The 14,736-nt window shown below is 31.7% G+C and overlaps 1 protein-coding gene across 1 annotated transcript in view; it reads left to right on the plus strand.

The window, feature by feature from the left end:
• The window catches only part of fbn2b (fibrillin 2b), an 83,232-nt gene that overhangs the window by 41,993 nt on the left and 26,503 nt on the right, over positions 1-14,736 (plus strand). Inside the window, exons 15-31 of the mRNA XM_073844561.1 lie at positions 1,256-1,531; positions 1,634-1,687; positions 1,766-1,891; positions 2,038-2,163; positions 2,260-2,379; positions 2,826-2,963; positions 3,801-3,851; positions 3,944-4,069; positions 4,282-4,509; positions 7,075-7,200; positions 7,289-7,417; positions 7,497-7,622; positions 9,431-9,556; positions 9,668-9,790; positions 9,878-10,003; positions 11,563-11,688; positions 11,768-11,890. Coding sequence (XP_073700662.1) covers positions 1,256-1,531; positions 1,634-1,687; positions 1,766-1,891; positions 2,038-2,163; positions 2,260-2,379; positions 2,826-2,963; positions 3,801-3,851; positions 3,944-4,069; positions 4,282-4,509; positions 7,075-7,200; positions 7,289-7,417; positions 7,497-7,622; positions 9,431-9,556; positions 9,668-9,790; positions 9,878-10,003; positions 11,563-11,688; positions 11,768-11,890 — 2,250 coding nt within the window. The remainder of the gene's footprint in view (positions 1-1,255; positions 1,532-1,633; positions 1,688-1,765; positions 1,892-2,037; positions 2,164-2,259; positions 2,380-2,825; positions 2,964-3,800; positions 3,852-3,943; positions 4,070-4,281; positions 4,510-7,074; positions 7,201-7,288; positions 7,418-7,496; positions 7,623-9,430; positions 9,557-9,667; positions 9,791-9,877; positions 10,004-11,562; positions 11,689-11,767; positions 11,891-14,736) is intronic.

Below are 14,736 nucleotides of genomic sequence, written 5' to 3' on the forward strand. Positions count from 1 at the left end.
AACAGTTTTTGTTTGAGAAACAGTTGCTAAATCACAGTCAAAATTAAAATTTCCAATTGCGCTTTTTTAAAAATTCGACGTAAAATCTGACACCTCACATCTTGAGACGTATTTGGTTCTCACATCTGATGAAATTTTTATGACCAAAATTATAGTCGTTATTCTCTGAAAACTCTTTAGTCTCATTTGCATTTGTTTATAGTTAGTTTTCATGTCAGTGACGTCAGATGTCTTCAGTTGTCGTTATTAACGTATTGCTCTCTAACGTTTACGCTATATTCTCGTTCGTCAAACTCTGACAGACATCTATAAACACCAGACCTCAGGCATATTATTATTTTCTACACTAACTTCCTTCTGAAGTCATTCAACAGTTTTCATTTGAGAAACAGATGCGAAATCGTTAAAAATAAAATTTCCAGTTGCGCATTTTCCCAAGTTTGACGTCAAATCTGATGCCATACACCTTGAGACGTCTGTGAAGTCTTTAATGACCAAAATTTAAGTTACTATTCTCCGAAAATCGTTTCCTCATTGCAACTTTTCAATCCCATTTGTGTTTGCCTATATTTGTACATTGGCGCTTGTTAGACGTCAATCGTGAACCCTTGCAAGACGCAATATCCAATGACATTTGATATTATTTAGCTCAATAGTTTTCATGTCAGTGACGTCAGACGTCTTCAGTTGTCGTTATTAACGTATTGCTCTCTAACGTTTACGCTATATTCTCGTTCGTCAAACTCTGATAGACATCTATAAACACCAGACCTCAGGCATATTATTATTTCCTACACTAACTTCCTTCTAAAGTCATAAAACAGTTTTTGTTTGCGAAACAGATGCGAAATCACAGTCAAAATTAAAATTTCCAATTGCGCTTTTTTTTTTAATTTGACGTAAAATCTGACACCTCACATCTTGAGACATCTTTGGTTCTCACATCTGATGTCATTTGTCAATTAATTCTTTTAAGACCAAAATTACAGTCGTTATTCTCTGAAAACTCTTCAGTCTCATTTGCTTTTACGTATATTTGTACATTGGTGCATGTTAGACATCAAGTTTCCCAAGTTTGTCGTCAAATGTGATGCCACACACCTTGAGACGTCTGTGAAGTCTTTAATGACCAAAATTTAAGTCATTGTTCTCTGAAAATTGTTTACTCATTGCAACTTTTCAGTGTCACTTGCGCTTGCGTATATTCGTTACTGGCGTGTTGTTCTCTAACGACTTGCGCTTTTTCGTTCCACAGACATTGACGAATGCCAGACCTCGGGCATCTGTATGAACGGCCGCTGCGTGAACACCGAGGGCTCTTTCCGCTGCGAGTGCCCGCCAGGACTAGCCATTGACGTGGACGGCCGCGTCTGCGTAGACACCCACATGCGCACCACCTGCTACGGCGCAATAAAGATGGGCACCTGCTCGCGTCCGTTCCCCGGAGCGGTGACGAAGTCAGAATGCTGCTGCGCCAACCCAGAACACGGATTTGGAGAACCATGCCAACCCTGCCCTGCATTCAACTCCGGTAAACCGTAATGATAGACCTTCGAGTTTAACAATACTTTTTACTAACGTGCAATGTACTCTAATTTAGACTTGCATGCTAACGTCATTTATTTGTTCACAGCTGAGTTTCAGGCAGTCTGTAGCAGCGGACCTGGAATCACCGCGGACGGACGAGGTAAGTCTGTTTCCGCTAATGTGCTAATCGCGTTTGCAAATGCTAAATGCTAACGGACTGCATTCGGTTTCTCCGTAGACATCAACGAATGCGCTTTGGATCCGGATATCTGTCAAAACGGGATCTGCGAGAACTTGCGCGGGAGCTACCGTTGCATCTGTAACATCGGTTACGAGTCCGACGCTAGCGGCAAGAACTGCGTTGGTAAGTCGCGTTAACTTTTTTTATTACGTAACTTTATTATGTGGAAAACGTAGCTTCTACTGTGTTTAATGCACAAACGACTTCTTGCTTTGAAATCTATGAGTAGTGATTGTGTTTAAATTTCGTAACTTTTTCGTATCTTTCAGACATTAACGAGTGTTTGGTGAATCGGTTGTTGTGCGACAACGGCATGTGTAGAAACACACCCGGAAGTTACACTTGCTCTTGCCCGAAAGGATTCTCCTTCAAGGCCGATTCTGAGACTTGCGAAGGTTTCCTTACGAATATTTTTTTCCGTTAATTTTTATTTTTTTGTAAAATTTGCATAACATTGTATACATCGTATATTTCGTTCTTACCTCGCGTAGACATCAACGAATGCGACTCCAACCCCTGCATCAACGGCGTTTGCCGCAACATAGCCGGTTCCTTCAGCTGCGAATGTTCCCACGGCAGCAAGTTGGATTCCACCAACACCATCTGCGTAGGTAAGTACGAAAAGTCGTTTTAAGCTAACAGAAGTGTTTACGTGGTAACAGCGAGTTCTCTGATTGGTGGATCTACTATGGATAGTCGCTACTTGAGAGACTTTATTATGCAACATTAGCATAGTGATGTTCATGTCAATCGTTTTTTGATGCAACTGGGAAGCATTCTGCTACTTTTATTCATTTCTAGCCAGTCGGTTTTTATTCTTTGTCTGAAACCGATTGCTGTTTGATTGAAATTAATGGAGTATGAAGGCTATAGGTCACGCGTTTGTGCTTTTAGCATGAATGCCCACTGCGATCCCAGCCCGCTAGATATCCGAGTTGGTTCTTATGTATCTGCAGAAATGCATTGACTCCGCAGGGGATCCGCTTTAAAATGTCACAACGTCCTTTTGACATTGTTACGCTTTTTTGGTTGTCTTTCACTTATTTGCCTCATGCAGACAGCATGAAAGGAACCTGCTGGCTAAACATCCAGGACGGCCGCTGTGAGGTGAATATCAACGGGGCCACGTTGAAGTCTGAGTGCTGCTCTACGCTCGGGGCGGCCTGGGGAAGCCCTTGTGAACGCTGCGAAATTGGTTAGTTCATATACAAAAAAAGCTATATATATTATAATTCTAGAAATAATTATATTTTTATTGTAATTTAATTTATATTTAAATAATTTAAATGATACACATTTATTTGTATATAATTTATACTAATTAAATTCAATGTTTTTTAATTTAATACAATATTATTGAGGTAACAAATAATTATACTTATTTATTATTATTTGATTTATATTTTATTTTATATACATACACACATATATATATATATATATATATATATATATATATATATAATATATATATATATATATAATTATTTTATTTTAGATTTTTATAAAAATTGTTAATTTGTATTATGTTAAATTTATTTAATATTTAATGTATTTAATAAATTTTTATAGTAAAAATAATTATTTATTTATTGTAATTTTATTTATATTTAAATAATAATTAGAATTTTGTGTCTATTTTTATATACATTTTGCCATTTTAATTTGTATTTATTTATATTTAATTGATTAAAAAGTTTATTGTTAAAGTTTTAATATGTAAAAAAAAATCCAAATTTAATTGTAATTTTATTTATATTTAAATATTTAATTCAAATTTTGTATATATTTTGTATTCATTTATATTTAATTTAATAAAAAGATTAATTTGAAAGATTTAATAGGTTTGTAAAGCCAAATTTAATTTAATTAAGCCTAAATTTTGTCTAAATTTTAAAGCAATTATCGGTTCATTTAGCTGTGAAAAATAAACTAAATTAACCAATATTTGCTTTAAAGACAATCTTAGAAACACTATATCATACGTAAAGTAAACCGTATCTCACAAGTTTTTGAACTGTATTTTCTACAGATACAGCCTGTTCGAAAGGTTTTGCTCGCATGAAGGGACTTGTGTGTGAAGGTATGTGCTACCCATAATCCTTTGCTGTATTAACCATATTATCTATCTAGTGCACTGCATAATGATGCATCTCCTTTCTGCCCTGTTATTAGATATTAATGAGTGCGAGGTATTTCCGGGCGTGTGCACAAACGGACGCTGTGTGAACACTCAGGGCTCATTCCGATGCGAATGTCCGGAGGGACTTACGCTGGACGGAGCCGGACGAACATGTGTTGGTAAGAAAACATATTTTTTAAGTTATTTATTGCTTTAGTTGATTTATTGGTTGCAGACAACATAATGCATCAATATATGTCTTTAAACCAAAAACAGAAACTATCAACATGATTTATGACTTTGAAAGGGACAAAAACAAACCTGTTATTTGTAACTGAAAACATGTGTGGACCAAACAGCAGTGATTTAAAGCGTTTTTTGTGTCCTGTAGACATCCGAAGTGAGCAGTGCTACATGAAATGGGACGAGGATGAGTGCGTGGAGCCTCTACCGGGCCGCTATCGTGTGGATATGTGCTGTTGTACTGTGGGAGCGGCGTGGGGCGTGGACTGTGAGGCCTGTCCCAAACCAAACACGCCCGAATTCAAAACCATCTGCCCACGGGGACCCGGAATTGCCAACCGTGGAGACATCCTGACAGGACGACCCTTCTACAAAGGTGGAGCATCAGAGCTGTCTGTCATTTATTCATAGGGATGAGCGAATTTAGAAAATTTGACCAAAATGATACCAATAATTATGTTGTTTTGGACGATAACTGATATTGTCCCGATATTATACATCTATAGTGTTTACAACATTTGAAAACAAAGGTGAAACGTCAGAGCTGTCTGTCATTTATTCATAGCGAATATAGAACATTTGACCAAAATGATACCGATAATTATGTTGTTTTGGATGATGACCGATATTGTCCCGATATTATACATCTATAGTGTTTACAACATTTGAAAACAAAGGTGAAACCTCAGAGCTGTCTGTCATTTATTCATTGGGATGAGCGGATAAAGAAATTTTCATCAATATGATACCGATAATTATGTTGTTTTGGCCGATAACCGATATTGTCTCGTTATTCTATAGCTATAGTGTTTACAACATTTTTAAAAAAAGGTGGGGCATCAGAGATGTCTGTCGTTTATTCATAGGGATGACTGGATGTAGAAATTTTCACCGATATGATACGATAATTGTTGTTTTAATCGATAACCGATAGTGGCCCGTTATTATACAGCTATAGTGTTTACAACATTTGAAAACAAAGGTGGAGGGTCAGAGCTTTCTGGCATTTATTTATGGGTATGAGCGGATATATGACATTTTGACCGATATGATACTGTTAATTGTTGTTTTGATCGATAACCAATATTGGCCCGAAATTATACATCTATAGTGTTAACAACATTTGAAAACAAAGGTGAAACCTCAGAGCTGTCTGTCATTTATTCATTGGGATGAGCGGATAAAGAAATTTTCATCAATATGATACCGATAATTATGTTGTTTTGGCCGATAACCGATATTGTCTCGTTATTCTATAGCTATAGTGTTTACAACATTTTTTAAAAAAGGTGGGGCATCAGAGATGTCTGTCATTTATTCATAGGGATGACTGGATATAGAAATTTTCACCGATATGATACGATTATTGTTGTTTTAATCGATAACCGATAGTGGCCCGTTATTATACAGCTATAGTGTTTACAACATTTGAAAACAAAGGTGAAGGGTCAGAGCTTTCTGGCATTTATTTATAGGGATGAGCGGATATATGACATTTTGACCGATTTGATACTGTTATTTGTTGTTTTGATCGATAACCAATATTGGCCCGAAATTATACATCTATAGTGTTAACAACATTTGAAAACAAAGGTGAAATGTCAGAGCTGTCTGTCATTTATTCATTGGGATGAGCGGATATAGAAATTTTCATCAATATGATACCGATAATTATGTTGTTTTGGTCGATAACCGATATTGTTTCGTTATTCTACAGCTATAGTGTTTACAACATTTGAAAACAAAGGTGGAAGGTCAGAGCTTTCTGGCATTTATTTATAGGGATGAGCGGATATATGAAATGTTGACAGATATGATACTGATAATTATGTTGCTTTGGCCGATAACCGATATTGGCCGATATTATACATGTATAGTGTTTACAACATTTGAAAACAAAGGTGGAGCGTCAGAACTTCTGTCATTTATTCATAGGGATGAGCAGATATAGAAATTTTCACCGATATGATACCGATAATAACGTTGGTTTGGCTGATAACCAATATTGGCCGATATTATGCATCTATAGTGTTTACAACATTTAAAAAACATTGTTAGAAACAAAATTTTGCTGATATTATCGGCTTCCAATATCGACGTAATTGAGCCCATACCGATAATTTTGAAAACACTAATATCTGATACCGATTATAACTGACAATAAAACATCAGATTTTGACTTCAGAAATTGTGTAATTTTTTTATATGTTATGGTCATATTATATTTAAATTGATTTTAAATCTAAATAAATGTATAATAAATGTAATTATTTGTTACCTAAAACATTTACATTAATCTTTAAATTAAATGAAAATTAAAGATTTTAACTAATATAAATTATTTTATATATATTTGGTAAACCTGACAAATTATATAACTTTTAATATATTACGGTTATATTATGTTACATAAAATTAAAATAGATTTTAAATTATTTATAAATCATAATTATTATTTAAGTACATAAATAAATAAATACATGTTTGTTACCTACAATTTTCACATGAAACTTTATCAATTTAATAAAAAGTTGTATATAAAATGTAAACATAAATAAATTATAATGAATAACTAAATAGAATTGTTTTGTATTTATTTTATATTTATTTGTTTACTTAAAATTTGAACTCAATATAAATTATACATAAACTGACAAAATACAAAATATATTTGAATTTTTTTTATATAAATAAAATGCTTTTATTTGATGTAATGTTTTTTTTTTTAAAAAATCAATGAATATTTCTTAAAATAAACATTCATGTGTATGTTTATAATAAAAAGAATAAATAAATGTTTTGGTTTTCTGTACATTTTTTCAAGTATTACTAGGTTACAACACTCACAGACACAGAAATTAAGATTATTGGTGTTTTCCTCAGGGTTTTTGTTCTATGCATTGAATAATGAGTTGACGAGCCTGTTTTTTTTTCTCTGTAGATGTGAACGAATGTAAGGTGTTCAAAGGCCTGTGCACTCACGGGACGTGTCGAAACACCATCGGGAGCTTCAAATGCCGCTGCAACAGCGGTTTCGCCCTGACCATGGAGGAGAGGAACTGCACAGGTCAACATCTGCATCAGTACCTTCATCTAAAAAACAAACAAACATGCATTTTAATCCACGGCTAATGTTATTCCTGTTTTTCCCACAGATATCGACGAGTGCACCATCTCTCCAGACCTGTGCGGACACGGCGTCTGTGTCAACACGCCCGGCAGTTTCGAGTGCGAGTGTTTCGACGGCTATGAGAGCGGCTTCATGATGATGAAGAATTGCATGGGTGAGACTCGAACCCTGGTTGTTTTCCTCAGAGAAACTCAGACACTGTGGCTTTCAAAGACTGTCTTTCTGTCCCGCAGACATTGACGAGTGCGAGCGGGACCCTCTGCTGTGCCGCGGCGGCACCTGTCTTAACACAGAGGGCAGTTATGAGTGCGACTGTCCGCCGGGACACCAGCTCAGTACAGAAGCCTCTGCCTGTGAAGGTACAAAAGAGACACACTTTAGACCCACTCACATTTACTATTTTGGAAAAAAACATTGAAAAGGGAAAAAAAAGAATTGTTTATATTTGTAAAGTAAAAATTTTAAATGTATTTATATAATTTTACTTAATTTAAAAACTTACAGTTATCCATATTTTAAACATTTAGTAATATGTTTTTTAATTTATTAATATTGAATTAAAATAACTGTATAAATTGTATTTATAAATAGCTATTATATAAAAAGTTGTAATAAATATTTAATAAATAATAACACATGCATAATCAATTGTATTAAAATAAGTAAATAAATTATTACTATTATTATTTAAATACAATGAAAATATTTTTGTACATTAAAATGTGAGTACAGTAGATTTATGTAATTTTACTTCATTTTAATTTATTTAAATAATTTATCTAATTATTTTCTTTATCAATTCATTAATATTTAATTAAAATAATCGTATTTATAAATTATTTAATTAATAATTTTATTAAAGTAATAGTATTTAAAAATATATCATACATTAATTGTTTTTTAAATAGAGCATTTAATATTTTATACATTTATTAGTGTATAGTAGAAATATATTAATGTTTTTTTAATTGTATTTTTGATCTTATAATACCGACAATATAAGTAAATTCTAGCTAAATAAATACATATTTTTCATTATTTTTCATAAATTGATAAGTGTATAAGTACAGAAGGTATTAAAAAATAAATAAAACATATTAATAATATTATTAAATAATTAAATATCTTTTCATTATTAGTGTTACTATTATTACGAAAGTGAAATATTTTGTATCATATATAAAATTATTAAACGTAATTTACCACTTATTTTTATTTTAGTATTTTATATAAATATCAAAATGAAAATAAAATATGATTAAACCATTGTTTCATTTTACTATTTAAAATGAAATATAATAGAAGTGGATGTATTATATATACTATCATTAAATGTAATTTACCACTTATTTTTATTTTAAAATTTTATATAAACATTAAAATGAAACAGTTTCATTATATTTTGTTTTCATTTTAATATTTAATATTTAAATAAATACATATTTTTCATTATTTTTCATAAATTGATAAGTGTATAAGTACAGAAGAAGTATTAAAAAATAAATAAAACATATTAATAATATTATTAAATAATTAAATACCTTTACATTATTAGTGTTACTATTATTACGAAAATGAAATATTTTGTATCATATATAAAATTATTAAACGTAATTTACCACTTATTTTTATTTTAGTATTTTATATAAATATCAAAATGAAAATAAAATATGATTAAACCATTGTTTCATTTTACTATTTAAAATGAAATATAATAGAAGTGGATGTATTATACATACACTATCATTAAATGTAATTTACCACTTATTTTCATTTTAAAATTTTATATAAACATTAAAATGAAACAAAAGTTTAATAATATTTTTTTTCATTTTAATATTTAAATTATAAATAATAATTTAATTATAAAAGCATAATTTAAAGCTAAAATCTACTAAGAATTAATATCTAAAATAATTTAATTAAACAATTTACAACTTATTTCTATTATTTTATCTACACATAATATAACAATATAATATATATATATATATATATATATATATATATATATATATAAACAATTTTATTGTATTCAATTCGAGAAGCTGACCAAAAAAATCATGTTTGTGCAGTGCATTTGAAATTAAATTTGATCTCTTTCATACGATTTAAAGTCTAACCGTTCTCTCATGCATTAATTATTTTATTTATTTATTCCCCCCAGATGTGAACGAGTGTGAGCTTAGTGATAACCTGTGCAGGAACGGTAAGTGTGTGAACATGGTGGGCACGTATCAGTGCTCCTGCGATACGGGATACCAGGTGACGCCGGACAGACAGGGCTGCGTAGGTGAGCAAACCATCAAAACCACACACTAAACAAACGTATTCATCTAGAAATCAATCCACCCGCTGTGTTTCATCAGTACATTCAGTAAGTAAGTGTTTTGTATCATTACAGATATCGACGAGTGCACCATCATGAACGGCGGCTGTGATACTCACTGTACCAACTCTGAGGGCAGTTACGAATGCAGCTGTAGTGAGGGTTATGCACTTATGCCTGACCTCAGGACCTGCGCTGGTAACACACACACAAACACACACACACATACATGTCAATGACATGTTTATGGTGCATCTCAGACTGACCCCTGATCTCTTTCCATAGATATTGATGAATGCGAAGACACGCCAGACATCTGCGACGGCGGACAGTGTACGAACATCCCTGGAGAATATCGCTGCCTCTGTTTTGACGGATTCATGGCCTCCATGGACATGAGAACCTGCATCGGTGAGACGAACACAAGTTTATAGTTTATATCTCAACTTACATATGCATTTGTGTGCATTTCATGGTCAAAGAATACAAATATTTAATATGATTTACTTTTGTTGCAAATAATTTATTCAATTTGTTTGTCATTTAATTAATTTGTTTGTGTTACTTCCCTTTTTATCTTCTTGTCATTTATGAAGTAATAATTTACTTTTGATTTAATAGTTTGACATTGTTTAATTAGAATCTTGATTTATTTTATAAATTGTCGTTGCCATTAATTATTTCATTTTTCTATTTAATTTTAAATAACAAAAACTAACGATTTAATTTGAGTTAAATAATTGTATATTATTTAATGTTACCTAAATTCGTTTTAATTGAAGTAACCTTGATTTGTTTTAATTATTTTTATTAATTTTTATTTTATTTTATACATTTTAATTGATTATTTATTCAATTTGTTTGTCATTTTATTTACTTCCCATTTTTAATCTTTCTTGTAATTTAAATTAGTTTTAATTTAATAATTTGACATTTCTTTCAGAATGTGCACTAACCTTGAATTATTTTATACATTTGTTTTAATTATTCATTCAGCTTGTTTTCCATTTTATTTATTTGAAATTTATCAATTTAATTTTAATTAAATCATTTGACAATTTAATTGGAATGTTTGGTTTATTTCCTAGATTTATTTTATTTATTTATATTATTTTTATTAATTATGTTATTGTTTTTATTTTATATATTTTATTAATTAATTATTTGTTTGTTATTTTATTTATTTGCATGTTTGTGTTACTTCCCTTAATCATTTTATTGTTTTTTTACCCTTATATAATAAAAATAATAATTTACTTTGAATTAAATCTTTAAGCAATTTTAATGTTTAACCATGATTTATTTTTTACATTTTTATTAATTATTTATTCAATTTATTTGCCATTTTATGTATTTGTAATTTATGAAATGAAAATGTACTTTTAATTTAATAATTTGACAATTTAATTTGAATGTGAGGTAACCTTGTTTATTTATTTTATTGTTTTTATTTTATACATTTATTTTATACATTTTAAGTAATTATTTATTTAGTTGGTTAGCAATTTAATTAATTTATTTATTTATGTATGTTTGTGTTACTTTCTTTTTTATCTTCTTGTCATTTATGTAGTAATAATTTACTTTTAATTTAATAGTTTCACATAATGTAATTAGAATTTATAGTCACCTCAATTTGTTTGTTTTGTTTTAAATGTATTTTTAATAATAAAAACTATCCTTGATTTGTTTTATAAATGTTTGTTCCATTAATTATTTTATTTTTCTATTTAATTTTAAATAACAAAAACTAACACCTTAATTAATTTTAACCTTAAAATAAAGCTTGATTTTTTTTTTACTTTATTGAATTTTTGTCTAATTATTTTATTGCATTTATTTCTTCATTTCAATTTTTTCTTCATATATTTTATTCTAATGTTTACTAATGATATTGTAATGTCTTTTTTATTTATTTCTATCTTCATATTATGTCCTAATTTGATCTTTCCCGTCATTTATTCCTCTAGATGTCAATGAATGTGATCTGAATCCCAACATTTGTCTACACGGCGACTGTGAAAACACTAAGGGCTCGTTCATCTGCCACTGTCAGCTGGGATACTTCGTCAAAAAAGGCTCGACCGGCTGCACAGGTACCATTATAACAACCTGGATTCGTCAAAAATACAGTCCCACCAACAAAAATGGTCTAAAATGTTTGTTTCGTGTCAGACATCGACGAGTGTGAGATCGGTGCTCATAATTGCGACATGCACGCCGCCTGCGTCAACGTTCCTGGGAGCTTCAAGTGCCGCTGCCGCGACGGCTGGGAAGGAGACGGGATCAAATGCATTGGTGAGTGGGCCATTAATAATGGCAACTAGATAAAAAAAGTTTAAAAAGTTTAAAAAGCTTTCCAAGTTTTAAAAGTTTCAAGTTTGGCGGTTTTCAGTCTGAAACAGTTTGAAGTTTAAAGTAGTTTTAAAAGCTTAATGTTTGATAGATAGATAGATAGATATAGATAGATAGCATGTTTCTAGCATGATTAGCAATTTGCTAGCACGATTCTAATGTGATTAGCACATTACTAGCCTGTTTCTAGCGTGATTAGCAAGTTACTAGCATGTTTCTGACGTGATTAGCACATTACTAGCCTGTTTCTAGCGTGATTAGCAAGTTGCTAGCATGTTTCTAACATAATAAGAATGTTGCTAGCATGTTTATAATATAATTATCAAGTTACAAGCATGTTTATAGCATGATTAGCAAGTTGCTAGCATGTTTATAGCATGATTAGTAAGTTGCTAGCATTTTTCTAACATTATTAGCAAGTTGCTAGCACGATTTTAGCATGATTAGCAAGTTGTTAGCCTGTTTCTAACATGATTAGCATGTTGCTAGCATGTTTATAGTATCATTAGCAAGTTGCTAGCATGTTTCTAGCATGATTAGCAATTTGCTAGCACGATTCTAATGTGATTAGCACATTACTAGCCTGTTTCTAGCGTGATTAGCAAGTTGCTAGCACGATTCTAGCATGATTAGCAAGTTGCTAGCCTGTTTCTAACATGATTAGCATGTTGCTAGCACGATTCTAGCGTGATTAGCAAGTTGCTAGCATATTTCTGGCGTGATTAGCACGTTACTAGCCTGTTTCTAGCATGATTAGCAAGTTGCTAGCACGATTCTAGCATGATTAGCAAGTTGTTAGCCTGTTTCTAACATGATTAGCATGTTGCTAGCACGATTCTAGCATGATTAGCATGTTGCTAGCACGATTCTAGCATGATTAGCATGTTGCTAGCACGATTCTAGCATGATTAGCAAGTTGCTAGCCTGTTTCTAACATGATTAGTATGTTGCTAGCACGATTCTAGGATGATTAGCAAGTTGCTAGCCTGTTTCTAACATGATTAGCATGTTGCTAGCATGTTTATAACATGATTAGCAAGTTGCTAGCACGATTCTAACGTGATTAGTAAGTTGCTAGCATATTTCTGGCGTGATTAGCACGTTACTAGCCTGTTTCTAGTGTGATTAGCAAGTTGCTAGCATGTTTCTAACATGATAAGAATGTTGCTAGCATGTTTATAGTATGATTAGCAAGTTGCTAGCATGTTTTTAATATGATTATCAAGTTGCTAGCATGTTTATAGCATGATTAGTAAGTTGCTAGCATTTTTCTAACATGATTAGGAAGTTGCTAGCACGATTCTAGCATGATTAGCAAGTTGCTAACCTGTTTCTAACATGATTAGCATGTTGCTAGCATGTTTATAGTATGATTAGCAAGTTGCTAACATGTTTTTAATGATTATCAAGTTGCTAGCATGTTTCTAACATGATAAGAATGTTGCTAGCATGTTTATAGTATGATTAGCAAGTTGCTAGCATGTTTTTAATATGATTATCAAGTTGCTAGCATGTTTATAGCATGATTAGTAAGTTGCTATCATTTTTCTAACATGATTAGGAAGTTGCTAGCACGATTCTAGCATGATTAGCAAGTTGCTAACCTGTTTCTAACATGAGTAGCATGTTTATAGTATGATTAGCAAGTTGCTAGCATGTTTATAATTTGATTAGTAAGTTGCTAGCATTTTTCTAACATGATTAGCATGTTGCTAGCATGTTTATAGTATGATTAGCAAGTTGCTAGCACAATTCTAACATGATTAGCAAGTTGCTAGCCTGTTTCAAACATGATTAGCATGTTGCTAGCATGTTTATAGAAAGATTAGCAAGTTGCTAGCACATTTTAGCACAATTAAGTGACTATCATGTTGCTAGCATGATTAGCAAGTTACTAGCGTGTTTCTAACGTGATTAGCAAGTTACTAGCATGTTTCTAGCATGATTAGCAAGTTGCTAGCATGTTTCTAACATGATTAAAATGTTGCCAACATGTTTCTAGTATGATTAGCAAGTTACTAGCACGATTCTAACATGATTAGCAAGTTGCTAGCCTGTTTCTAACATGATTAGCATGTTGCTAGCATGTTTATAGAAAGATTAGCAAGTTGCTAGCATGATTCTAACATGATTATCAAGTTGTTAGCACATTTTTTTTTAAGTGACTATCATGTTGCTAGCATGATTAGCAAGTTAGTAGCGTGTTTCTAACGTGATTAGCAAGTTACTAGCATGTTTCTAACGTGATTAGCAAGTTGCTAGCATGTTTCTAACATGATTAAAATGTTGCCAGCATGTTGCTAACATGATTAGCAAGTTACTAGCATGTTTCTAACGTGATTAGCAAGTTGCTAGCATGTTGCTAACATGATTAGCAAGTTACTAGCATGTTTCTGGCGTGATTAGTAAGTTACTAGCCTGTTTCTAGCGTGATTAGCAAGTTGCTAGCATGTTTCTAACGTGATTACCAAGTTGTTCGAACATTTTTTAACACAATTAGCAACTTGCTAGCATGATTCTAACATGATTAACATGTCACTAGCTAGCATGACTTGGAAGTTACTAGCATGCTTTTAGCTTGACTAGCATGTTTTTAGCATGTTAACATGATTAACATGTTATTAGCATGATTATCAAGTTACTGGCATGTTTCTAGCATGATTAGCAAGTTACTAGCATGATTAGCATATTGTTAGCATGATTTAGATAGACAGATAGAGAGGAGTTTAAACTTGAGTTTTGTCAGTTGGAGTTTGAATAGTGTCGGCTCATTTGAACTTTCCGTCAAT

This window comes from Garra rufa, chromosome 7 (assembly GCF_049309525.1).
Source record: "Garra rufa chromosome 7, GarRuf1.0, whole genome shotgun sequence".
Taxonomy (NCBI): Eukaryota; Metazoa; Chordata; class Actinopteri; order Cypriniformes; family Cyprinidae; genus Garra; species Garra rufa.